General features: G+C 48.5%; 1 protein-coding gene across 1 annotated transcript in view; it reads right to left on the bottom strand.

The window, feature by feature from the left end:
- Nucleotides 1-26,623, bottom strand: part of LOC144673840 (uncharacterized) — a 118,672-nt gene extending 92,049 nt beyond the window's left edge. Inside the window, exons 1-5 of the mRNA XM_078535482.1 lie at nt 26,416-26,623; nt 13,442-13,579; nt 6,512-6,616; nt 4,144-4,194; nt 2,980-3,036 (exon numbers count right to left, since the gene is read on the bottom strand). Coding sequence (XP_078391608.1) covers nt 2,980-3,036; nt 4,144-4,194; nt 6,512-6,616; nt 13,442-13,579; nt 26,416-26,619 — 555 coding nt within the window. The 5' untranslated portion in view covers nt 26,620-26,623. The remainder of the gene's footprint in view (nt 1-2,979; nt 3,037-4,143; nt 4,195-6,511; nt 6,617-13,441; nt 13,580-26,415) is intronic.
- Between the last annotated feature and the right edge of the window lie 782 nt (nt 26,624-27,405).

Genomic DNA, 27,405 nt, shown 5'->3' on the forward strand with positions numbered 1-27,405 from the left:
TGTCTTCCAGCCCGTGACTGTGCCAGAGCCAGCGAAGTTGCTTCTGCTTGATTAGTGACTATCTTGGTGAGCTTTGCTGCGTTCGTGACTTTGTCCTTCCATGAGATGCCCAGAATGCATCGCAAACAATGAAAATTAAAGTTATTGAGCTTCCTTTCTTGACAGCTGTGTCTTGACCATGTTTCACAGCCATACTGCAAGGTGCTTAGAACACAGGCCTCATAAACTCACATCTTCTTCCGAAGAGTCAGCTTAATGTTACTCCATGCACATTTCATGAGTCAGGCAAAAGTGGTAGCTGCTTTCCCTTTGTGTGTCTGGAGCCCTGGGTAAAGGGCAGGTTGTCTGTCACTGTGGACCGAAGGTTGTAGAATTTGCTAACCATTTCCAACAGGGTGTGAACAAGGACAGATGTGATACCTTGTCCGATAGCCTTAGTTTTTTTCATTCTTATAGTAAGGGAGAATAAGTTGCTGACATGGAGACAACCTGAGTCTTTGCAGCTGAGTTTTGGTGTGAGTGACTAGTGCACCATTATCAGTGTGGAGGAGTTCTCTGATCAAGATGTGCTGCCTTTTTGTCTTCACTTTCAGTCTGGACAGATTGTGGACCTTGCTGCCTAAATTAGTGTGCAGGTAAATTCTTTCCATATCTGTAGGAAAGGCTAAGGTCAGGATCTTGGAAAAGATACCAAAAAGAGTGGGGGCCAGGAGGCAGACCTGTTTCACTCAATTCTCACTCTGAAACTGTTGGAAGTGGTGCCATCAAACTATACAGTGCAGTTCATGTTCCCAATGGAAGGAGCCAATGAGAATTAGGTGCCTTTGTGAACAGCTAATTATCCTCAAAATGTTATGATCGCAGCTGATGCTGCCACAGTTCAAGTCTGATCCCAGGGTGGAACCTGGCTTGATAGATCCTAACTTCATGTTTCAAAACAGATTTTCTGTCAATGAATGGAGCAGAGCAGATTGCTTTATAACTTTTTAATAGCATATTTTCCAACAGCTTTGAATGTGTTATGGCACTTCTCCATTGGGGAAGGTACACTTACACAATGCTGGTCAATGTAATGCTCAACTTACCTTTTCAGTACTGAGCCCTATGATCAATCACTGCAGTAAAAACAAATCTAAAACATCTAAAAGTGACTTCTGAAAGTTTAAACATTTAACACTTACCTGTCTGAATGTGCCCAAATCCTCAGCAGGCTTCTCCCAGTAGTCACAAATTTCCAAGGTGTATTTCTTTCTGGACTCATAAAACTCACACCAGCAATGAAAATAATGTGGGGGACGAAATCCAAGTTTCCTATGATCCTCACAATGGTGACCTTGTCTTCAGTAACAGTGGTGACCTTGTCTTCAGTAACAGTGGTCGCCTTGTCTTCAGTAACAGTGGTGGCCTTGTCTTCAGTAACAATGGTGGCCTTGTTTTCAGTAACAATGGTGGCCTTGTCTTCAGTAACAATGGTGGCCTTGTCTTCAGTAACAATGGTGGCCTTGTCTTCAGTAACAATGGTGGCCTTGTCTTCATTAACAATGGTGACCTTGTACTCAGTAACAATGGTGACCTTGTACTCAGTAACAATGGTGACCTTGTACTCAGTAACAATGGTGGCCTTGTCTTCAGTAACAATGGTGGCCTTGTCTTCAGTAACAATGGTGGCCTTGTCTTCAGTAACAATGGTGGCCTTGTCTTCAGTAACAATGGTGGCCTTGTCTTCAGCAACAATGGTGGCCTTGTCTTCAGCAACAATGGTGGCCTTGTCTTCAGTAACAATGGTCACCTTGTCTTCAGTAACAATGGTCAACTTGTCTTCAGTAACAATGGTGATCTTGTCTTCAGTAGGCCTTGCGCCCAAGCCCTTCCCAACCAGTGAAAATCCACAAACAATGCAGGTTGGGAAGGCAGAGGGAATTTATTTTTACGGTCAAAAAAAATCACAATTCCAGGTTTCTGACCTGATTTCCGACTCGATTGGGAGAAAAGGATCCAGCTCAATGCTCCTGTTATGAAGTCCAAGATCCCACATGCTTTGCAAACCACTCTCTGTGTGACCTGTTACCTTCAAAATTCAATTCACATGTGCCCCCAGTTCCGTCTGTCCCTGCACTTTTTGGAATTTATCTTTCCCCTGGCCACATAACTTCAGGCTCTCCATACGCTTCTTTGCAGCCAGTTCAGACCTTTCAGCGCCGTGACATGGTGGCTGCCCTCAGGCAACGGTGTACAGTAGAGGACAGAAAGGTCGTGTTCACTTCAATCCGACCACAAGACAAAAGGCAATGCTGAAATATCCCTGAGATTTTAGACCACACCTCGTGAGATCATGAGAGAGAGAAAAAAGAGGGAGGGAGACAGAGAAAGTCTTGCATATACATAGCTTTCCAGCCACTGAAGTACTTTCTGAAGTGTAGTCACTGTCGTTGCATTACAGGAAATGCAGCAGTAAATTTATGCACAGCAAGCTCCCACAAACTGCAATATGATAATGACCAAATAATCTGCATTTCTTATGATGTTGATTGAGGGTCCAATATTGGTCAGAACACTGGACAGAACTCCCCTGTCCTTCGTCAAGTGGTGTAAAATACTTCATAGCCATAATTGGAAGAGCAGGGCCAGGGGTGATGAGTGAGGAGGGGTGGTGCTGATGTCGGGAGTTCTCTCTGGTGTCCTGGGACACAATATTTTTCCCCCAATCAGCATCGCTCAAAAACAGATGATCGGCGTCATTATCATTTTGCTACCTGTGGGATCTTACACACATTGTTGTAATGTAGGAAACAGGGCAGCCAATGATTATGTCTAAAAAGTGCTCCATTGGCTGTAAAATATTTTGAGACGTTTTTAGACTGTGTAAGGTGCTATAGAAATCCAAGTATCCTTTTTAATCTCTTTCACACACTCTTCCTCTCCTGTTCTCTCCCCATCACCTGACAGTTTGATGGGAATAAGATAATGAGGTCCCGATACCTGAACGGGATCCAAGTTGAGAACCTCTCCAACCTTTTGGGCCACGTCAAGAAACATCTGGAAAGGAAGCAGGAACAAGATGGTCAGTGGTCCCCTTGACAATGTTCTCCCCACCTTTAACCCCGCTACCACTGCTCATCCGGTTCTTAAGTTTGGGTTGTGCAGATACTACTGACTGTCCAGTCAGGGTGAACAACTGTCCCATATTTTAAAGGGATTGAATCTTATTTTGACTGTCTGTCCTACACAGGGACATCTTTTGTCCCATATTTCTAGGGCAGCCTATGGGGAGACTGATCCTGGAAGTCTTGGTCGAGTGTTTTGAATCAGACTGCAAGTCTTTGAGTCGGCCAGCAGAGAGATGATAATGTTCTGACTCCACGAGATAAGTTGTGAGTTTTGATTGCTTTAAATCACCTCCTCCACCCTCCGACACCCACCCTCCATCCCATTCTTATAAAAACATCCCAGGACCCTGTCCCCAGCCATTCTCACGGTCCAGTATCTGAACTGGAGCCATTCTTGGAGATAGAACCTAGACATTCAGAGGCGCGACAATTGACTGGGACATAATCATTGTGAAAAGTTCACCAGTAGTCTTTGGTATGGATTTTAAACCCTGCCTGAATGTGAATTGTGTCAACCCCAGCATTGTCCAGCCCTGGCCCAATTCAACAGGTAGAGGCTGAGGATGAAGCATCTCCTGCTCCATGTGGGGGTGAGAATCAGACTCACACTGGGTTAGACTCAGCGAGGAGGCTGGGAATGAAGCCTGGGCCTCTCCTGCTCCCTGTGGGGGTGAGAATCAGTCTCACACTGGGTTAGACTCAGCGAGGAGGCTGGGAATGAAGCCTGGGCCTCTCCTGCTCCCTGTGGGGATGAGAACCAGTCTCACACTGGGTTAGGCTCAGTGTGGAGGCCAGGAATGAGGCCTGGGCCTCTCCTGCTCCCTGTGGGGGTGAGAATCAGACTCACACTGGGTTCGACTCAGCGAGGTGGCTGGGAATGAAGCCTGGGGATTTCCTGCTCAGTGAGGCTATTGAATTATAACTTGTCAAACCCCCTCTGTCAAAGGGCTGGACACAGGGCTGCTTACATTGTGTAATGGGAGAGGGAGGAAAATAAGTTAATTCTGCAATCATTGATTGGAAACCAATACGTCACCTCCAAAAATTCCAAGTCTGTGTGGTTAATCTTGGAGGAAATGTTAAATATCTGAAAGACAGAAGACAGCAAGAGGGGAAAAAAATGTAAGGAGAGAAATGTCCAATAATCGTTAATCTCCCGTAGAATAAAAGAGTTATGGTTGGATATCCAATTGGATTGACACACAGGAAGTTATAACACACCCGGGACAGAATACTCCCACCAAAGCCAATGCACTTCTGATTGACTCACTGCTTTTTCTGGTCCCGCCCCCTCTGCGATGAGGCCATAAAATTCTGCACCCCGAGTGTCACACTTGACTCTTTCAATGTACCCCCACCCTGTCAAACTGACTGTTGTAATACACTCCGAGTGTCACAATGACTGGTATAATAAACCCCGAGCATCACACTGACTGTTATAATACATCCCGAGCATGACACTGACTGTTATAATACCCCGAGCGTATAATACATCCCAAGCATCATGCTGCCTGTTTTAATACAGCCCGAGCATCACACTGGCTGTTAGAAAAAACCCGAGTGCCACACTGCCTGTTATAATAACCCACGAGTGTCACACTGACTGTTATAATACACAGACTTGACTGTTAAATCACATCCTGAGTGTCTCACTGCCTGCCATAATACACTCCGAGTGTCACAATGTCTGTTATAACACACCCTGAGTGTCACACCTACTGTTAGAATACAACCAGACTGTCACAATGCCTGCTATAATACACCCTGAGTGTCACACTGCCTGTTACGATAAACCCCGAGTGTCAGACTGACTGTTATGATACATCCCAATTGTCACCCTGAATTTTTTATATATACCCAGAGATTACAAAGCACCTGAGCATCACACTTGACTGTTATAATACCCCACAAGTGTCACTCTGACTGTTATAATATAGCCCAAGCATCAGACAGATTGTTATAATACACCCTGAATGTCACACTGCCTGTCATAATACACCCAGAGTGTAACACTGACTCTTATTATACACCCTGAATGTCACACTGACTGTTATAATGCACCCCAAGCATCACACTGACTGTTATAATACAGCCTGAGTCTCATACCAATAGTAAAATAACCCCCGAGTGTCACACTGAATGGTATAATACATCCTGAGTGTCACACTACTGTTATAATAGAACCTGACTGTCGCAATGCTTGTTATAATACACCCAGTGTCACACTGACAGTTATGCAACACGCCGGGTGTCACATGGCCTGTTATAATACACGTTGAGTGTCATGCGGCCTGTTATATTACACCCCAAGTGTCAGTCTGCCTGTAATAATATATGCCGAGTCACACTGACTGTTATGATACACCCCGTGCATATAATACATCCCGAGCGTGACATTGGATGTTATAATACACCCCGAGTGTCATTCTGCCTGTTTTATACACCCTGTGCATCACAGTACCTGTTATAATACACCCTGAGTGACTCACTGCCTGTTATAATACACCCCAGTGTCGCACTGACAGTCATAATACACCCAAGTGTCACATTGACTGTTATAATACACCCCAAGGGTCAAGTTGTTAAAATACACCGTAAGTGCCACACTGACTGTTAAAATATACCCTGATCGTCACACTGGCTGTTATAATACGCCCTGCATGTCACACTGTCTGTTATAATATGTCCCTAGTGTCACAATGACTGTTATAATACATGCCGAGCATCACACTGACTGTTATAATACACCCCGAGTCTCACACTGCCTGTTATAATACATCCCGAGTGTAAAATGAATTGTTATAAACACACTGCTTGTTTTAATACACCGAGTGTCACACTGACTGTTATAATACATCCCGTGCATATAATACATCCCGAGCGTGACATTGAATGTTATAATACACCCTGAGCATATAATACATCCCAAGCGTCATACTGACTGTTAGAATACAACCCGAGCATCACACTGACTGTTATAATACACTCCAAGCATCACACTGACTGTTATAATAGAGCCCGAGTGTCATATCAATAGAAAAAATATCCGAGTGTCACACTGACTGTTATAATACACAAGTGTCACACTGACTGTTATCATACAGCTCGAGTGTCACACTGACTGTTATAACACACAAGTGTCACACTGACTGTTATAACACACAAGTGTCACACTGACTGTTATAACACACAAGTGTCACACTGACTGTTATCATACAGCTCGAGTGTCACACTGACTGTTATAACACACCACAAGTGTCACACTGACTGTTATAACACACCACAAGTGTCACACTGACTGTTATAACACGCCCTGTGTGTCACACTGACTGTTATAATACACCCTGAATGTTATCCTGTTGTAACTCAGTCCTGAGCGCATGAACAATGAGAGATGGACTCACCATGTAGGAGCTCAGTAAAATGCTCAGTGCTGACAGCTGAGTACTGATACCTTTTTCTCGTTCGAGACTATTGCATCCTTCTGTATCCACCAGGAAGACTGCCATCTGTAACAAACAACCGAAAGTTAGGATATTACAAGAGTTCCCTGTCATTCTGGGCTGTGAAACTGATGTCTCACATTCCTTCCCTTCCCACGAGGCTGCGCCCTTTCATTGATTCTCACAACAGCTGTAGAGGCCTTTCGGCCAATCGACTTTGTGCTGGCTCTTTACAAGACTATTACGATTGGTCCCTCATGCAAAATTTCACCAAATCAAGTGTTTATGCAATTTCCTTCAGAAAGCGAACACTGATTCTGCTGCCACCCCACTTTCAGGCAGAAATTCGAGATCACAACAACTCACTGCGTAAAGCAACGTGTCTTCATCTCATATAAGATAAAAGCAAAATACTGCGGATGCTGGAAATCTGAAACATAAACAGAAAATGGTGGAAATACTCAGCAGGTCTGACAGCATCTGTGGAGAAATACAGAGTTAACGTTTCACGTCCTGATGACTCTTCTTCACAGATGCTGTTTGCCCTGCTGAGTTTTTCCAGCATTTTCTGTTTTTGTCCTCATCTCATAGATGGCTCTTCTGGGGAAGTGTTGGCCTAGTGGTACTGTCTCTGGACTAGTAATCCATAAACCCAGGGTCATGCTCTGGGGACCCAGGTTCAAATCCTGCCACGGCAGATGGTGAAATTTGAATTCAATAAAAAATCTGGAATTAAAAATCTGGCGATGACCATGAAACCATTGCCGATCATTGTAAAAACCCATCTGGTTCACTAATGTCCTTTAGGGAAGGAAATCTAACATCCTTACCTGGTCTGGCCTACATGTGACTCCAGACCTACAGCAATGTGGTTGACTCTTAAATGCCCTCTGAAATCATAGAGCCATAGAGGTCTACAGCACAGAAAAAGGCCCTTCAGCCCAGAGTCTGCACCAGTCAAACAAGTACCTAACTATTTTAATCCCGTTTCCCAGCACTAGGCCCATAGCCTTGTATACCATGTGGCATCGCAAGTGCACATCTAAATACATCTTAAATGTTATGAGGGTTTCTGCCTCTACCACCCTTTCAGGCAGTGAGTTCCAGATTCCCACCACCCTCTGGGTGAAAAAATTCTTCCTCACATCCCCTCTAAACCTCCTGCCCCTTACCTTCAGTCTATGCCCCCTGGTTATTGATCCCTCCACCAAGGGGAAACGTTTCTTCCTGTTTACCCTATCTATGCCCCTCATAATTGTATGCACCTCAATCATGTCCCCCCTCAATCTCCTCTGCTCCAGGGAAAATAACCCCAGTCTATCCAATCTCTCCTCATAACTAAAACTCTCCAGCCCAGGCAACACCCTGGTAAATCTCCTCTGCACTCTCTCTAGTGCAATCACATCCTTCCTATAATGCAGGTTCCAGAACTGGACGCAATACTCTAGCTGTGGCCTAACCAGCATTTTATACAGTTCCAGCATAACCCCCCCACTCTTATATTCTACGCCTCAGCTAATAAAGGCAAGTATCCCTTATGCCTTCTTAACCACCTTATCTACTTGTCCCGCTACCTTAAGGGACCGGTGTACATGCACACCAAAGTCCCTCTGATCCTCGTTACTTCCCAGTGTCCTACCATTCATCGTGTATTCCTTCACACTTGTCCGGATTAATTCCATTTGTCACTGATCAGCCCATCTGATATCAGTCCGTCTATATATCCTATATATCCGTCTATATCCTCTTGTAATCTAAGGCGATCCTCTTCACTATTTACCACCCCACCAATTCCCGTGTCATCCGCAAACTTACTGATCAACCCTCCTACATTCAAGTCTGAATCGTTTATACCACAAACAGCAAGGGGCCCAACACCAATCCCTGTGGAACCCCAATGGACACAGGCATCCATTTACAAAAACACACCTCGACCATCACCCTCTGCTTCCTGCCACTCAGCCAATTTTGGATCCAATTTGCCAAATTGCCTTGGATCCCATGGGCTCTTACCTTCGTTATCAGTCTCCCATGTGAGACCTTATCAAAAGCCTTGCTGAAGTCCAAGTAGACCATGTCAAATGCATTGCCCTCATCTACACACCTGGTCAACTCTTCGAAAAATTCAATCAAATTGGTCAGACATGACCTCCCGTTAACAAAACCATGCTGATTGTCCTTGATTAATCCCTGCCTCTCCAAGTGTAGATTAATTCTGTCCCTCAGAATTGCTTCCAATAGTTTCTCCACCGCTGAGTTTAGACTGACTGGCCTGGTTTATCCCTTCCTCCCTTCTTGAATAACAGTACCACATTGGCTGTCCTCCAGTCATCTGGCACCTCTCTTGTGGCTAGAGGGGTATTGAAAATTATTGCCAGCGCCACTGCTATCTCCTCCCTTGCCTCACTCAACAGCCTGGGATACATTTCCTCCAGGCCTGGAGATTTATCTACTTTTAATCCTGCCAGACCACTTAGAACCTCCTCACTTCCTATGCTAACTTGTTTAATTATGTCACAGTCCTTCTGCCTGATTTCCATACCCACGTCGTCCCTCTCACTTGTGAACACCGACACAAAGTGTTCATTTAGAACCCTGCCTACGTCTTCCGGCTCCACACACAAATTACCACTATGGTCTTTAATGGGCCCTGCTCTTTCCCTAGTTTTCTTCTTACTCTTAATGTACTTGTAAAATAACTTTGGATTTTCCTTTATTTTACCTGCCAATGATTTTCATGCCCACTTTTTGCTCTCCTAATTCCCTTTTTAAGTTCTCCCCTACACATTCTATACTCCTCTAGGGCGTTCACTGTTTGGAGCCCTCGCTATCTGCCATCCCCCTCACTTTTCCTCTTTATCCAATTCTGTATATCCCTCGAAATCCAGGGTTCCTTGGATTTGTTGGCCCCACCCTTTGACTTTACTGGATTATGTTGGCCCTGTACTCTCCCTATTTCCTTTTTGAATGAGCCCCACTGCTCTGATGCAGATTTACTTAAAAGTGGCTGCTCCCAATCCACTCTGGCCAAATCATATCTGATCTTATTAAAATCGGCCTTCCCCCAATTTAGAACTCTGATTTATGGCCCATCCTTGTCCTTTTCCATAACAACTTTGAATCTAACGGAGTTATGATCACTATCTGCAAAATGCCCCCCCAGTGATTCCTCTACCAATCGCATTTGTTGGAGTCACTCAATATTGGGGTTTTGTTGAATTTGTCGGTGTTTTCAATGTTGAGGTTGTTGTTGAATTCGTTGGTGTTTTTCAATGTTGGGGTTGTTGTTGAATTTGTTGGTGTTTTTCAATGTTGAGGTTGTTGTTGAATTTGTATGGCCCTAACAAAACACTCAGTTGTATCAAACCCCTACAAAGTCACAAAAAAGGAATGAAACCAAACGGAGCACCCGGTATTGACTTCGGCACTGGAAACAACAACAGCAATCTCAGCCCTGTCGACCCTGCAAAGTCATCCTTACTAATATCTGGGGGCTAGTGCCAAAATTGGGAGAGCTGTCTGACAGACGAGTCAAGCAACAGCCTGACACAGTCATTCTCATGGAATCATACCTTACAGATAATGTCCCAGACACCACAATCACCATCCCTGGGAATCTCCTGTCCCACCGGCAGGATAGACCCAGCAGAGGTGGCGGCACAGTGGTATACAGTAGTGGGGGAGTTGCCCTGGGAGTCCTCAACATCGAATCCGGACCCCATGAAGTCTCATGGCATCAGGTCAAACATGGACAAGGAAACCTCCTGCTGATTACCACGTACCGCCCTCCCACAGCTGATGAATCAGTGCTCCTCCATGTTGAACATCACTTGAGGGTGGCTGATGATTGTACAATGTTCAGCACCATTTGTGACTCCTCAGATACTGAAGCAGTCCATGTCCAAATGCAGCAAGACCTGGACAATATCCAGGCTTGGACTTACAAATGACAAGTAACATTCGCGCCACGCAAGTGTCAGGCAATGACCATCTCAAACAAGAGAAAATCTAACCATCGCCCCTTGACATTCAATAGCATTACCATCACTGAATCCCCCACTATCAACATCCTGGGGGTTACCATTGACCAGAAACTGAACTGGACCAGCCATATAAATACTGTGGCTACAACAGCAGGTCAGAGGCTGGGAATCCTGCGGAGAGTAACTCACTTCCTGACTCCCCAAAGCCCTTCCACCATCTGCAAGACACAAGTCAGGAGTGTGATGGGATACTCCCCACTTGCCTGGATGAGTGCAGCTCCAACAACACAAGAAGCTCGACACCATCCAGGAAAAAGCAGCTCCGCTTGATCGGCACCCCATCCACAAACATTCACTCCCTCCACCACCGACGCACAGTGGCAGCAGTGTGTACCATCGACAAGATGCACTGCAGTGACTCACCAAGGCTCCCACGACTGCTACCATCTAGAAGGACAAGGGCAGCAGACACATAGGAATACCAGCACCTGGAAGTTCCCCTCCTAGCCACTCACCATCCTGACTTGGAAATATATCGGCCGTTCCTTCACTGCCACTGGGTCAAAATCCTGAAACTCCCTTAATGATAGCACTGTGGGTGTACCTACACCACACGGGACTGCAGCAGTTCAAGAAGGCAGCTCACCCACCACCTTCTAAAGGGATAATTAGGGATGGGGAATAAATGCTGGCCTAGCCAACAACGCCTGCATCCTGTGCATCCACTACCTAATGCGTCCCTATGGAACTCCCATGAACAGAGCAAAACTAAAGCAAGCGAACAGCAGAGAGTGAGAGGGAATAAGGAGCCAAAGTGACTTACTAAGTCCCTTGCACTTTTGCAACATTTGGATGCACATCGGTGCTGACCATTGGGCAGTGGGTCCCTCCCTCAGTACTGACTCTAGGGTGATGGGACCCCCCCCTCAGCACTGACCCTTGGGGGCGGTGTCCCCCTCCCTCAGCTATGACCCTAGGGCGGTGGGCCCCTCCCTCAGCGCCGACTCTAGGGCGGTGTGCCCCTCCCTCAGCACCGACTCTAGGGCGGTGGGCCCCTCCCTCAGCACCGACTCTAGGGCGGTGGGCCCCTCCCTCAGCACCGACTCTAGGGCGATGGGCCCCTTCCTCAGCACCGACTCTAGGGCGGTGGGCCCCTCCCTCAGCACCGACTCTAGGGCGGTGGGCCCCTCCCTCAGCATCGACTCTAGGGCGGTGGGCCCCTCCCTCAGCACCGACTCTAGGGCGGTGGGCCCCTCCCTCAGCACAGACTCTAGGGCGGTGGGCCCCTCCCTCAGCACCGACTCTAGGGCGATGGGCCCCTTCCTCAGCACCGACTCTAGGGCGGTGGGCCCCTCCCTCAGCATCGACTCTAGGGCGGTGGGCCCCTCCCTCAGTACTGAGCCTCTGACAGTGCGGCGCTTCCTCAGCACTGACCCTCCCACAGTACAATGCACCCTCAGTACTGACTGTCCACAATGCAGCGCTCCTTTAGTACTGCTTCTCAGACACTGCGGCGCTCCCTCAGTACTGACCTTCCGACAGTGCGACGCTCTCTCAGTACTGACCCTCTGACAGTGCGGTGCTCCCTCAGCACTGACCCTCCCACAGTGCGGCGCTCCCTCAGTACTGACCCTCCAACAGTGCGGCGCTCCCTCAGTACTGACCCTCCGACAGCGCGGCGCTCCCTCAGCCCTGACCCTCCGAAAGCACGGCGCTCCCTCAGTACTGACCCTCCGACAGCGCGGCGCTCCCTCAGCCCTGACCCTCCGAAAGCACGGCGCTCCCTCAGTAGTGACCCTCCGACAGTGCGGCGCTCCCTCAGTACTGACCCTCCGACAGTGCGGCGCTCCCTCAGTAGTGACCCTCCGACAGTGCGGCGCTCCCTCAGTAGTGACCCTCCGACAGTGAGGCACTCCCTCAGCACTGACCCTCTGACAGTGCGGCGCTCCCTCTGTGCCAACCTTCCAACTGTGCGGCGCTCCCTCTTTACTGACCCTCCAACTGTGCGGCGCTCCCTCAAATATGAGCAATAACCCTGTGACAGTGCGGCGCTACCTCAGTTCTGAGTATCCAACAGTGCGGTGCTAATGTTCCGGTAGTGCAGACGTCGCATAATGCTGGCCCTCTGACAGAGCGGCACTCGGTCAGTACTCATTCCCCGAATGTGCGGTACTCCTCAGTACTGATCCTCAGCACTAGTGCATGGTCTCATTAGTGCAGTCCCGGCAGTGCAGTGCTACTTCATCACTGACCACCTGACAGTGTGAAGGTATCTCAGTACTGACCCTCCTTCAGTGCAGCACTGATCATTCATTCTTGAACATCATTCGAGTTCACAACTACCTTACCCTGCTCTGTATCCATCAGGATAGACACAGGGTGAGAGTGTGTTACAGAGCGAGGGACAATCGAGTTCACACCTACCTTACCCTGCTTTGTAACCATCAGGAAAGGTACAGGGTGAGAGTGTGTTACAGAGTGAGAGATAATCGAGTTCACGCCTACCTTACCCTGCTCTGTATCCATCAGGAAAGATACAGGGTGAGAGTGTGTTACAGAGTGAGAGACAATCGAGTTCACACCTACCTTACCCTGCTCTGTATCCATCAGGAAAGGTACAGGGTGAGAGCGTGTTACAAAGCGAGAGACAATCGAGTTCACAACTAGCTTACCCTGCTCTGTATCCATCAGGAAAGGTACAGGGTGAGAGCATGTTACAGAGTGAGAGACAATCGAGTTCACACCTAGCTTACCCTGCTCTGTATCCATCAGGATAGACACAGGGTGAGGGTGTGTTACAGGGTGAGACAATCGAGTTCTCACCTACCTTACCCCGCTCTGAATCCATCAGGAAAGTCAGAAGGTGGGAGTGTGTTACAGAGCGAGAGACAATCGAGTTCACACCTACCTTACCCTGCTTTGTATCCATCAGGAATGGTTTGTTCCATATAAAAACACCTTTTGTTATACAGTTTGTTCCAGGCTTGCATTTGAATCCTCTCAAATCTTCATCTTCTCCTCCCATCCAGCCCTGGTCACTGCAGTCCTGACGGAACGGAACAGAGGTTTAAAACAGTCTTGATACTTACACCAAGCTTCCCAAGGGAACTCCGTCACTCCGAGGTGACCTAATGACTCCAAGACTGAGAATGAAGGATGGGGATTTCCAGAAGGCATTTGTTAAGATGCCACATAAAAGGCTATTGCAGAAAATATAAGCTCATGGTGTAAGGGGTAACATATCGGCATGGATAGAAGATTGGTCAGCAGACAGTGTCCTTGTATGAATCTTTTTCCGAATGGCAGGATATGACGAGTGGTGTGCCACAGGGATCGGTGCTGTGGAGTCAACTGTTTACAATTGATATAACTGACTTGGATGAAGGGATGGTTGCGATGGTTGCTAAATTTGTTGATGACACAAAGGTTGGAAAGTAAATTGTGAAGAAGACATATGGAGGTTATAATGGAACATAATAGTCAGTGGGCAAAGATCTGGCAAATGAAGTATAATGTTGGCAAATGTGAAATTGACAATTTTGGTAGGAAGAATAAAAAAGCATATTATCTAAATGGTGAGAGATGCAGTGCTCTGAGATTCAGAGGAACCTGGGAGTCCTGGTGCATGAATCACAAAAGGCTGGTATGCAGGTACTGCAAATAATTAGGGAAGTTAATAGTATGTTATAATTTATTGCAAGGGGAATTGAATACAAAAGTAGGGAGGTTATGCTTCAGTTGTATAGTTACTCAGCTCCTGAACCTCATTACAGCCTTGGTTCAAAAATGGACAAAAGAGCTGAACTCCCGAGGTGAGGTGAGGTGAGATTGACTGCCCTTGACATCAAGGCAGCATTTGACCAAGTGTGGCATCGAGGAGCCCTAGCAAAACTGGGGTCAATGGGAATCAGGGGGAAAACTCTCTGCTGGTTGGAGTCATACCGAGCACAAAGGAAGATGGCTGTGGTTGTTGGAGGTCAGTCATCTCAGCTCCAGGACATCACTGCAGGAGTTCCTCAGGGTAGTGTCCCAGGCCCAACCATCTTCAGCTGCTTCATCAATGACCTTCCTTCCATCATAAGGTTAGAAGTGGGGATGTTCGCTGATGATTGTACAATGTTCAGCACCATTCGCGACTCCTCAGATTCTGAAGCAGCCCATGTCCAAATGCAGCAAGACATGGACAATATCCAGGCTTGGGCTGACAAGTAACATTCGTGCCACACAAGTGCCAGGCAATGAACATCTGCAACAAGAGAAAATCCAACCATCGCCCCTTGAGGTTCAATGCCATTGCCATCACTGAATCCCCCACTACCAACATCCTGGGGGCTTACCAATGACCAGAAACTGAACTGGACCAGCCATATAAATACTGTGACACCATCCAGGACAAAGCAGCCCCGCTTGATTGGCACCCCATCTGCAAACATTCACTCCCTCCACCACCGACGCACAGTAGCAGCAGTGTGTACCATCTACAAGATGCACTGCAGTAACTCACCAAGGCTCCTTCGACAGCACCTTCGAAACACACGACCGCTACCATCTAGAAGGACAAGGGCAGCAGACACATGGGAACACCACCACCTGGAAGTTCCCCTCCGAGCCACTCACCATCCTGACTTGGAAATATATCGGCCGTTCCTTGCCTGTCACTGAGTCAAAATCCTGGAACTCCCTCCCTAACAGCACTGTGGGTGTACCTACACCACATGGACTGCAGTTAGGGATGGACTATAAATGCTGGCGCAGCCAGCGATGCCCACATCCCGCGAATGAATAAAAAAAAATACAGGTCATTGATAAGTCCACATCTGAAGTATTCCTTCCTTATTTAAGGAAGGTTGCAGATGCATTGGAAGCAGTTCAGAGAAGGTTTACCAGACTAATACCTGGAATGGAGGGGGGGCGGTTGTCTTATGAGGAAAGGTTGGGCAGGCTAGACTTGTATCTGCTGGAGTTTAGAAGAGTAAGAGGAGACTTGATTGAAACCTTTAAGATCCTGAGGGGTATTGACAGGGTGGACTTGGAGAAGATATTTTCTCTTGTGGGAGAATCTGGAACTAGGGTTCACTGTTTAAAAATAAGGGGTTGCCCATTTAATACAGAGATGAGGAGAATTATTTTTCTCTCAGGGGGTCGTGAGTTTTTGGAACTCTCTTCCTCAAAAGGCAGTGGAAGCAGAGCCTTTGAATATTTTTAAAGCACAGGTAGATAGATTGTTGGTAAGCAAGAAGGTGAAAGGCTATCGGGGGTAGACAGGAATGTGGGGTTGAGGTTACAATCAGCTCAGCCATGATCATATTGAATGGCAGAGCAGGCTCGAGGGGCTGAGTGCCTACTCCTGCTCCTAATTCATATGTTCGTATACCTGTTCGAGATGCTGAAGGGAGGGGGGTCATCAAAGTCCAGGAGGCTGGTTCAAGGACATCAATCAAATATAGGTTGGAATAACTGCACCAAGATGGAGAGAGACAGCATAAGGGACAGCAACTTAGGGGTAATGGAATAACTAACCAAAGGCCCTGACTAATGTCCTGGGGCCAAATGGTCAAATTCCACCACTGTAGCTGGTGAATTTAGAAATGAATGAATTAGTAAATTATATTATTGATTAAATCTGGAATTATAAAGTTAGTCTCAGTAACGGTGACCAGGAACAATGATCAAATGAAATAAAAACCCATCTGGTTCACTAATACTCCTCAGGGAATGAATATCTCCCATCCTTACTCAGTTTTAAAAAGATCACCTCTCATTCTTCTAAACTCCAATGGGTACAGGGCCCAAACTGCTCAACCTCTCCTCATAAGACAAACCCCCTTCGTCCCAGGAATCAGCCCAGTGAACGTTCTCTGTACAGCCTTCAATACAAGTCTATCCCTCCTTAAGTAAGGAGACCAAAACTGTCCACAGTGCTCCAGGTATGGCCTCACTAATGCCCTGTACAGTTGTAGCAAGACTTCCCAACTTTTATACTCCATCCCCATCGCAGTAAAGGGGATAGAATATAAAATTCTATAAAATTTGCCTGCCTAATTAATTGCTGTACCTGCATACTAACTTTTGTGAATCACATACCAGGGCATCCAGACCCTTCTGTGCTGCAGCATTCTGAAATCTCTATCCATTTAAATAATATTTTGCTTTTCTATTCTTACCAAAGTGGACAACTTAACATTTTCCCACATTATGCTCCGTTGGCCAATTTTTGCCACTCACTTGACCCATCTATATCCTTTTGCAGATTCTTTGTATCCTCCTCACAACTTACTTTCCTAGCTATTTTTGTATTATCAGCAAATTTGGCTACAAAATATTTGGTAGAATGCATTTTAATACAGATTGTAAATAGTTGAGGCTCCAGCACTGATGTGGCACAGCACTAGTTACAGTTTGTCAATGACCCATTTATCCTGACTCTCTGTTTCCTGTTTTTTAAAACTTTTTCACTGCACGTGGTCCTCACCAGCTGGGCTAGCATTTATTGCCCCTCCCTAACTGCCCCTTGAGAAGGAGGTGGTGAGCTGCCTTCTTGAACCACTGCAGTCTGTGTGGTGTAGGTACACCCACAGCGCTGTTAGGGTGAGAGTTCCAGGATTTTGACCCAGCGACAGTGAAGGAACGGCCGATACATTTCCAAGTCAGGATGGCGTGTGGTCTGGAGGGGAACTTCCAGGTGGTAGCATTCCCATGCGTCTGCTGCCCTTGTCCTAATAGATGGGTGAGGTCGTGGGTTTGGAAGGTGCTGTCGAAGGAGCCTTGGTGAGCTGCTGCAGTGCATCTTGTAGATGGTATACACACTGCTGCCACTGTGCATCAGTGGTGGAGGGAGTGAACGTTTGTGGATGGGGTGCTGATCAAGCAGGGCTGCTTTGTCTTGGATGGTGTCGAACTTCTTGAGTGTTGTGGGAACTGCACTCATCCAGGCAAGTGGGGAGTATTCCATCACAATTCTGAATTGTGCTTTGTAGATGGTGGACAGTCTTTGGGGAGTCAGGAGGTGAGTTACTTGCCGCAGGATTCCCAGCCTCTGACCTGCTCCTGTAGCCACAGTATTTATATGGCTAGTGCAGTTCAGTTTCTGGTCAATGGTGACCCCCAGGATGTTGCTAGTGGGGGATTCAGTGATGGTAATGCCATTGAACATCAAGGGGTGATGGTTGGATTCTCTCTTGTTGGAGATGGTCATTGCCTGGCACTTGTGTGGCATGAATGTTACTTGCTACTTGTCAATCCAAGCCTGGATATTGTCCAGGTCTTGTTGCATTTGGACATGGACTGCTTCAGTATCCAAGGAGTCGTGAATGGTGCTGAACTTGTGCAATCATCAGCAAACATCCCCACTTCTGTTCTTATGATGGAGGGAAGGTCATTGATGAAGCAGCTGAAGATGGTTGGGCCAAGGACACTACCCTAAGGAACTCCTGCAGGGATGTCCTGGAGCTGAGATGACTGACCTCCAACAACTACAACCAACTTCCTTTGTGCTAGGTATGACTCCAACCAGCAGAGAGTTTTCTCCCCGATTCCCATTGACTCCAGTTTTTCTTGGGCTCCTTGATGCCACACTTGGTCAAATGCGGCCTTGATGTCAAGGGCAGTCACTCTCACCTCACCTCGGGAGTTCAGCTCTTTTGTCCGTGTTTGGGTCAAGGTTTTAATGAGGTCAGGACTTTAATGGCTCTGGCAGAGCCTAAACTGAGCGTCAGTGAGTTATTAATTACATTGTTGAAGTTTAATGTTAATTACATTGTTAAACAGACACTTGTAAGTGGGGGTCGCTCGGACACTGTTGTAATGGAGTAATGTTGACTGTGAACTAAGTCCATAAACTTTCTTCAGCAAAGAAAGCTGCTGTGTCTTTGTTTTAATTTCACCAACTGGCATGGATCCAGAGTGTCAGTGAGCATATTGTTTCTGAGTAAGAGTCACTTGATAGCATTGTCGACAACTCCAACCATCAACCTTACTGATGATGTAGAATAGACTGATGGGATGGTAATTGGCCGGGTTGGATTTGTCCTGCTTTTTGTGTACAGGACACACCAGGGCTATTTTCCAAATAGCCGGGAAAGTGCCAGTGTTGTAGCTGTACTGGAACAGCTTGGCTAGGGGCGCGGCAAGTTCTGGAGCACAAGCCTTCAGTACGATTGCCGGAATGTCGTCAGGGCCCATAGCCTTTGCACTATCCAGTGCCTTCAGCTGTTTCTTGATATCACATGGAGTGAATCGAATTGGCTGATGACTGGCATCTGTGATGCTGCGGACTTCAAGAGGAGGCCAAGATGGATCATGCATTTGGCACTTCTCTGAAGATTGCTGCAAATGCTTCAACCTTATCTTTTGCATTGAGGAGATGGACTGTCCCAACGTTAAGCATGGCGGAATTTGTGAAGCCTCTTCCTTCAGTGAGTTGTTTAAACGTCTAATACCATTCACGACTGGATGTGGCAGGACTGCAGAGTTTAAATCTGATCCGTTGGTGTAGGATCACTGAGCTCGATCTATCACATTCTGCTTTCACTGTTTGGCACGCAAGCCTTCCTGTGTTGTAGCTTCGACAGGTTGACAGCTGATTTTTAGGTATGCCTGGTGCTACTCCTGGCATGCCCTCCTGCACTCTTCACTGAAGCAGGGTTGATCCCCCGGTTTGATGGTAATGGTAACTGAGGATATCCTCAAGGTGAAGACAAAACTTTATCTCATTAAGGACTATGCAGTAGTCACTCCTGCCAATACTGAGAGTTGGTCTGAGAGTTCACTGACTCTGGACCCCATAAAGTCTCATTGAATCAGGTCAAACAAGGGCAAGGAAACCTCCCGCTGAATACAACGTACTGCCCTCCCTCAGCTGAGGAATCAGTGCTCCTCCATGTTGAACATCACTTGGAGGAAGCACTGAGGGTGGCAAGGGCACAGAATGTACTCTGGGTGGGGGACTTCATTACCCATCACCAAGAGTGGTTCGGTTCCACCACGACTGAGGGGTTAGGGTTGGGGAATAATGGCTGGTTTAGCCAATGACACCTACATTCCAAGAAAAAAATGAAAGAAGCTACGAAAAAAAAAGTTGGAGAGAAAGACAGACAGACAATAATGGGTTGAAGACGGAGGGAGTCAGAGATTGAGGGATTGGAGATGAAAGAAGAGAGAGTGGTGGATTGGAGTTGGAGAGAGAGCTAGAGTGTGAAGGGTTGGCGATGGAGGGAGAGAGAGAGTGGTGGATTGGAGATGGAGAGAGAGTAAGAGCGTGAAGGGTTGGAGATGGAAGGGGAGAGAGCGAGGGCGTGAAGGGTTAGAGATGGAGGGAGAGAGAGAGTGAGAGATTGGAGATGGAGAGAGAGAGAGAGGGAGCGGAGGTGAAGAGAGAGAGAATGAGGGTTTGGAGATGGAGAGAGAAAAGGATTGTGGATTAGAGATAAAAGGAGAGAGGGAAAGAGAGAGAAAGTGAGGGGTTGGAGATGGAGGGAGAGAGAGAGGACGTGAAGCGTTGGAGATGGATGGAGAGAGAGAGGGCATGAAGGGTTGGAGATGGAGGGTGAGAGAGAGAGCGAGTGTTGGAGATGGAGAGAGAGGATTGTGGATTAGAGTTAGAGGGAGGGAGTGAGAGAGAAAGAGAGTGAGGGGTTGGAGATGGAGGGAGAGAGAGAGGACGTGAAGGGTTGGAGATGGAGGGAGAGAGAGTGGGCATGAAGGATTGGAGATGGAGGGAGAGGGAGAGAGAGAGAGAGAATGAGGGGTTGGAGATGCTGAGAGAGAGAGAGAGGACGTGAAGGGTTGGAGATGGAGGGAGAGAGAGAGGGCGTGAAGGGTTGGAGATGGAGGGAGAGAGAGATTGGAGATGGAGAGAGAGAGAAGGAGCGGAGGTGAGAGAGAGAATGAGGATTTGGAGATGGAGAGAGAGAAGGATTGTGGATTAGAGATAAAGGGAGAGAGGGAGAGAGAGAGAAAGTGAGGGGTTGGAGATGGAGGGAGAGAGGGAGAGAGAGAGAGAGAGTGAGGGGTTGGAGATGGAGAGAGAGAGGGAGCGGAGGTGGAGAGAGAGAATGAGGATTTGGAGATGGAGAGAGAGAAGGGTTGTGGATTAGAGATAGAGGGAGGGAGGGAGGGAGAGGGAGAGAGTGAGGGGTTGGAGATGGAGGGAGAGAGAGAGGACATGAAGGGTTGGAGATGGAGGGAGGGAGAGAGAGAGAGAGAGAGAGTGAGTGGTTGGAGATGGAGAGAGAGAGAGAGGACATGAAGGGTTGGAGATGGAGGGAGAGAGAGAGGGCGTGAAGGGTTGGAGATGGAGGGAGAGAGAGAGAGAGAGAGTGAGGGGTTAGAGATTGGGAGAGAGAGAGAGAGAGAGAGGAGCGGAGGTGGAGAGAGGGAGAATGAGGGTTTATAGATGGAGAGAGAGAGAAGGATTGTGGATTAGAGATAAAGGGATGGAGGGAGAGACAGAGTGAGGGATTCGAGATGGAGGGAGAGAGAGAGAGAGTGAGGGATTGGAGATGGAGAGAGAGAGAAGGATTGTGGTTTAGAGATAAAGGGAGGGAAAGAGAGAGAGAGAGAGAGAGTGAGGGTTTGGAGATGGAGGGAGAAAGAGAGGGTGTGAAGGGTTGGAGATTGAGGGAGAGAGATAGAGAGTGAGGGGTTGGAGATGGAGGGAGAGAGCGAGGGTGTGAAGGGTTGGAGATGGAGGGAGAGAGAGAGGGAGAGATTGGAGATGGAGAGAGAGAGAGTGAGGGATTGGAGAAGGAGGGAGTGAGAAGGATTGTGGATTAGAGATAAAGGGAGGGAGAGAGAGAGAGTGAGGTCTTGGAGATGGAGAGAAAGAGAGTGAGAGATTGGAGATGGAGAGAGAGAGGTAGCGGAGGTGGAGAGAGTGAGAATGAGGGTTTGGAGATGGAGAGAGAGAGGATTGTGGATTAGCGATAAAGGGCAGGAGGGAGAGAGAGGGGGTGAGGGGTTGGAGATGGAGGGAGAGAGAGTGAGGGATTGGAGATAGAGAGAGAGAGAGAGAGGGAGCGGAGGTGGAGAGAGAGATTGAATGAGGGTTTGGAGATGGAGGGAGAGAGAGAGGGGGTGAAGGGTTGGAGATGGAGGGAGAGTGAGGGGTTAGAGATGGAGAGAGAGAGAAGAATTGTGGATTAGAGACAAAGGGAGGGAGAGAGAGAGAGAGGGGTTGGAGATGGAGAGAAAGAGAGTGAGAGATTGGAGCTAGAGAGAGAGAGTGAGGTAGTGGAGGTGAAGAGAGAGAGAATGAGGGTTTGAAGATGGAGAGAGAGAGAAGGTTTCTGGATTAGAGATAAAGGAAGGGAGAGAGAGAGAGAGTGAGGGGATGGAGATGGAGGGAGAGAGAGAGGACGTGAAGGGTTGGAGGTGGAGGGAGAGAGAGAGGACGTGAAGGGTTGGTGATGGAGGGAGAGCGAGAGAGAGTGAGTGGTTGGAGATGGAGAGAGAGGAAAGGATTGTGGATTAGAGATAAAGGGAGGGAGGGAGAGAGAGTGAGGGGTTGGAGATGGAGGGAGAGAGAGGGGACATGAAGGGTTCGAGATGGAGGGAGAGAGAGAGGGCGTTAAGGGTTGGAGATGGAGGGAGAGAGAGTGAGGGGTTGGAGATGGAGAGAAAGAGTGAGAGATTGGAGATGGAGAGAAGGAGCGGAGGTGGAGAGAGAGAGAATGAGGGTTTGGAGATGGAGAGAGAGAAGGATTGTGGATTAGAGATAGAGGGAGGGTGGGAGAGAGTGAGGGGTTGGAGATGCAGGGTGAGAGAGAGGGCGTGAAGGGTTGGAGATAGAGGGAGAGAGAGAGGACGTGAAGGGTTGGAGATGGAGGGAGAGCGAGAGAGAGTGAGGGGTTGGAGATGGAGAGAGAAGGTTTGTGGATTAGAGATAAAGGGAGGGAGAGCGAGAGATAGTGAGGGGTTGGAGATGGAGAGAGAGAGAGAGAGGACATGAAGGGTTGGAGATGGAGAGAGAGAGGGCATGAGGGTTTGGAGATGGAGGGAGAGAGAGAGAGAGTGAGGGGTTGGAGATGGAGGGAGAGAGAGATTGGAGATGGAGAGAGAGAGGGAGCGGAGGTAAAGAGAGAGAGAATGAGGGTTTGGAGATGGAGAGGGAGAAAGATTGTGGATTAGAGATAAAGGGAGAGAGGGAGAGAGAGAGAAAGTGAGGGGTTGGAGATAGAGGGAGAGAGAGAGCACATGAAGGGTTGGAGATTGAGGGCGAGAGAGAGGACGTGAAGGTTTGGAGATGGTGGGAGAGGGAGAGGGTGTGAAGGGTTGGAGATGGAGGGAGAGAGGACGTGAAGGGTTGGAGATTGAGGGAGAGCGAGAGAGAGTGAGGGGTTGGAGATGGAGAGAGAAGGATTGTGGATTAGAGATAAAGCGAGGGAGAGAGAGAGACAGTGAGGGGTTGGAGATGGAGAGCGAGAGAGAGGACATGAAGGGTTGGAGATGGAGGGAGAGAGAGAGGGCATGAGGGTTTGGAGATGGAGGGAGAGTGAGAGAGAGTGAGGGGTTGGAGATGGAGGGAGAGAGAGATTGAGAGATTGGAGATGGAGAGAGAGAGGGAGCAGAGGTAAAGAGAGAGAGAATGAGGGTTTGGAGATGGAGAGGGAGAAGGATTGTGGATTAGAGATAAAGGGAGAGAGGGAGAGAGAGAGAAAGTGAGGGGTTGGAGATGGAGGGAGAGAGAGAGGGCATGAAGGGTTGAAGATGGAGAGAGAGAGAGAGTAAGGGGTTGGAGATGGAGAGAGAGAGGGAGCGGAGGTGGAGAGAGAGAATGAGGGTTTGGAGGTGGAGAGAGAGAAGGATTGTAGATTAGAGATAGAGGAGGGAGGGAGGGAGAGAGGGAGAGAGTGAGGGGTTGGAGATGGAGGGAGAGAGAGAGGACGTGAAGGGTTGGAGATGGAGGGCGAGGGAGGGCATGAAGGGTTGGAGATGGAGGGAGGGGGAGAGAGAGAGAGAGAGAGAGAGAGAGTGAGTGGTTGGAGATGGAGAGAGAGAGAGGACATGAAGGGTTGGAGATGGAGGGAGAGAGAGAGGGCGTGAAGGGTTGGAGATGGAGGGAGAGAGAGAGAGATAGAGAGAGTGAGGGGTTAGAGATGGGGAGAGAGAGCGTGAGAGATTGGAGATGGAGAGAGAGAGAGAGAGAGAGAGAGGGAGGAGCGGAGGTGGAGAGGGGGAGAATGAGGGTTTGTAGAAGGAGGGAAAGAGAGAGGACGTGAAGGGTTGGAGATGGAGGGAGAGAGAGAGTGAGGGATTGGAGATGGAGAGAGAGAGAAGGATTGTGGTTTAGAGATAAAGGGAGGGAAAGAGAGAGAGATTGGAGATGGAGAGAGAGAGGGAGTGGAGGTGGAGAGAAAGAGAATGAGGGTTTGGAAATGGAGAGAGAGAGAGGATTGTGGATCAGAGGTAAAGGGAGGGAGGGAGAGAGAGAGTGAGGGATTGGAGATGGAGAGAGAGAGAGGATTGTGGTTTAGAGATAAAGGGAGAGAAAGAGAGAGAGAGTGAGGGTTTGGAGATGGAGGGAGAGATAGAGGGCGTGAAGGGTTGGAGATGGAGGGAAAGAGAGAGAGAGAATGAGGGGTTGGAGATGGAGGGAGAGAGAGATTGAAGATGGAGAGAGAGAGAGGGAGTGGAGGTGGAGAGAGAGAATGAGGGTTTGGAAATGGAGAGAGAGAGAGGATTGTGGATTAGAGATAAAGGGAGGGAGAGAGAGAGTGAGGGGTTGGAGATGGAGAGAGAGAGAGGGAGTGGAGGTGGAGAGAGAGAGAATGAGGGTTTGGAAATGGAGAGAGAGAGAGGATTGTGGATTAGAGATAAAGGGAGGGAGGGAGAGAGAGAGTGCGGGGTTGGAGATGGAGGGAGAGAGAGAGGGCTTGAAGGGTTGGAGATGGAGGGAGAGAGCGAGGGCGTGAAGGGTTGGAGATGGAGGGAGAGATAGAGTGAGAGATTGGAGATGGAGAGAGAGAGTGAGGGATTGGAGAAGGAGGGAGTGAGAAGGATTGTGGATTAGAGATAAAGGGAGGGAGAGAGAGAGAGTGAGGGGTTGGAGATGGAGAGAAAGAGAGTGAGAGATTGGAGATGGAGAGAGAGGTAGCGGAGGTGGAGAGAGTGAGAATGAGGGTTTGGAGATGGAGAGAGTGAGAGGATTGTGGATTAGAGATAAAGGAAGAGAGGGAGAGAGAGGGGGTGAGTGGTTGGTGATGGAGGGAGAGAGAGCGAGGGATTGAAGATGGAGAGAGAGAGAGAGAGAGGAGCGGAGGTGGAGAGAGAGAGAATGAGGGTTTGGAGATGGAGGGAAAGAGAGAGGACGTGAAGGGTTGGTGATGGAGGGAGAGAGAGAGGACGTGAAGGATTGGAGGTGGAGGGAGAGAGAGAGGATGTGAAGGAGGTAGTGGAGGTGGAAAGTGGGAGAATGAGGGTTTGAAGATGGAGAGAGAGAGAAGGTTTGTGGATTAGAGATAAAGGGAGGGAGAGAGAGAGAGAGTGAGGGGATGGAGATGGAGGGAGAGAGAGAGGACGTGAAGGATTGGAGATGGAGGGAGAGAAAGAGGATGTGAAGGGTTGCAGACGGAGGAGAGCGAGAGAGAGTGAGTGGTTGGAGATGGAGAAAGAGAAAAGGATTGTGGATTAGAGATAAAGGGAGGGAGGGAGAGAGAGAGAGTGAGGGGTTGTAGATGGAGGGAGAGAGAGAGTGAGGGGTTGGAGATGGAGAGAAAGAGAGTGAGAGATTGGAGATGGAGAGAGAGATGGAGCGGAGGTGGAGAGAGAGAGAATGAGGGTTTGGAGATGGAGAGAGAGAAGCATTGTGGATTAGAGATAGGAAGGGTGGGAGAGAGAGGGAGAGAGTGAGGGGTTGGAGATGCAGGGTGAGAGGGAGGGCGTGAAGGGTTGGAGATAGAGGGAGAGAGAGAGGACATGAAGGGTTGGAGATTGAGGGTGAGAGAGAGGACGTGAAGGGTTGGAGATGGAGGGAGAGAGAGAGGGCGTGAAGAGTTGGAGATGGAGGGAGAGAGAGAGGACGTGAAGGGTTGGAGATGGAGGGAGAGCGAGAGAGAGTGAGGGGTTGGAGATGGACAGAGAGAGAAGGATTGTGGATTAGAGATAAAGGGAGGGAGAGAGAGTGTGAGGGGTTGGAGATGGAGGGAGAGAGAGAGGGGGTGAAGGGTCAGAGATGGAGGGAAAGAGAGAGAGGGTGAGGGGTTGGAGATGGAGGGAGAGAGCGAGGGCATGAAGGATTGGAGATGGAGGGAGAGAGAGATTGAGAGATTGGAGATGGAGAGAGGAAGAGGGAGTGGAGGTGGAGAGAGAGAATGAGGGTTTGGAAATGGAGAGAGAGAGAGGATTGTGGATTAGAGATAAAGGGAGGGAGGGAGAGAGAGAGTGAGGGGTTGGAGATGGAGGGAGAGAGAGAGAGGACTTGAAGGGTTGGAGATGGAGGGAGAGAGCGAGGGCGTGAAGGGTTGGAGATGGAGGGAGAGAGAGTGTGTGAGATTGGAGATGGAGGGAAAGAGAGTGAGGGATTGGAAATGGAGGGAGAGAAAGTGAGAGACTGGAGATCGGGAGAATATAGGTGAGGGATTGTAGATGGAGGGAGAGAGGGAGGGATTGGAGATACAGAGTGATGGGAAGCGACTAGAGAAGGAGCGAGAGAGACACTGAGAGATTGATGAAAGTAAGAGAGAGGGAGATTGAGGGATTGAAGGAGGGGGAGATCGAAAGAGGGATTGGAGCTGGAGAAGAGATACAGAGTGATTCAACAGAGCCATGAGGAGTTGTGAGGATCTATTTAGACAAAGAACTACCAGGGAGTAAGCTTTTGGACGACGAGTAAAGGTAATTTCTGTTTACACTCATCAGTTTAATAACTGAGCAGTGTTTACTCACCAGGTTGTTGAGTTTCCGCAGGAGATAGTTGAGTAGGAATGATTTACCCGTCCTTTCTTCACCGATGATGGAAACCAGAGAAACCGGCCGGTCCTTCACATCCTCTCTTAAGAAACAGCTTTCTAAAAGATCATCGTCAATAAGCATTGAGCCATTGTTATCAATGGCTACCAGCTGCCAGGCTTCTCCGACTTCTTGTTCCATTGCCTACAAACAGAAGAGAGTTTAATGCAGTAGCAGGACACAGCTAAACATCCCAATAGGTCAGAGGGAGAGGAGAATCCAAAATCTAAACACGCCAGGAATAATCCACCCAGTAGAGGGAGAAAGGACAGTGTATCTCACACATTGCGACACCCAGTCCCAGAGGGGTAAAAGACAGTGCACCTAATGCATTGTGACACCCAGTCCAAGAGGACGAAAGGACAGTGTATCTAACGCACTGTGACACCCATTCCCAGAGGGTAGAGGTCAGTGTATCTAACGCACTGTGACACCCGGTCCCAGAGGGGGAAAGGACAGTGTATCTAACGCACTGTGACACCCGGTCCCAGAGGAGGAAAGGACAGTGTATCTAACGCACTGTGACACCCGGTCTCAGAGGGGGAAAGGACAGTGCATCTAACGCACTGTGACACTCAGTCCCAGAGGGGGAAAGGACAGTGTATCTAACGCACTGTGACACCCGGTCCCAGAGGGGGAAAGGACAGTGCATCTAACGCACTGTGACACCCGGTCCCAGAGGGGGAAAGGACAGTGTATCTAACGCACTGTGACACCCGGTCCCAGAGGGGGAAAGGACAGTGTATCTAATGCACTGCGACACCCGGTCCCAGAGGGGGAAAGGACAGTGCATCTAACGCACTGTGACACCTGGTCCCAGAGGGGGAAAGGACAGTGTATCTAACGCACTGTGACACCCGGTCCCAGAGGGGGAAAGGACAGTGTATCTAATGCACTGTGACACCCGGTCCCAGAGGGGGAAAGGAC

Source organism: Cetorhinus maximus, unplaced genomic scaffold, assembly GCF_964194155.1.
Source record: "Cetorhinus maximus unplaced genomic scaffold, sCetMax3.hap1.1 HAP1_SCAFFOLD_488, whole genome shotgun sequence".
NCBI lineage: Eukaryota > Metazoa > Chordata > Chondrichthyes > Lamniformes > Cetorhinidae > Cetorhinus > Cetorhinus maximus.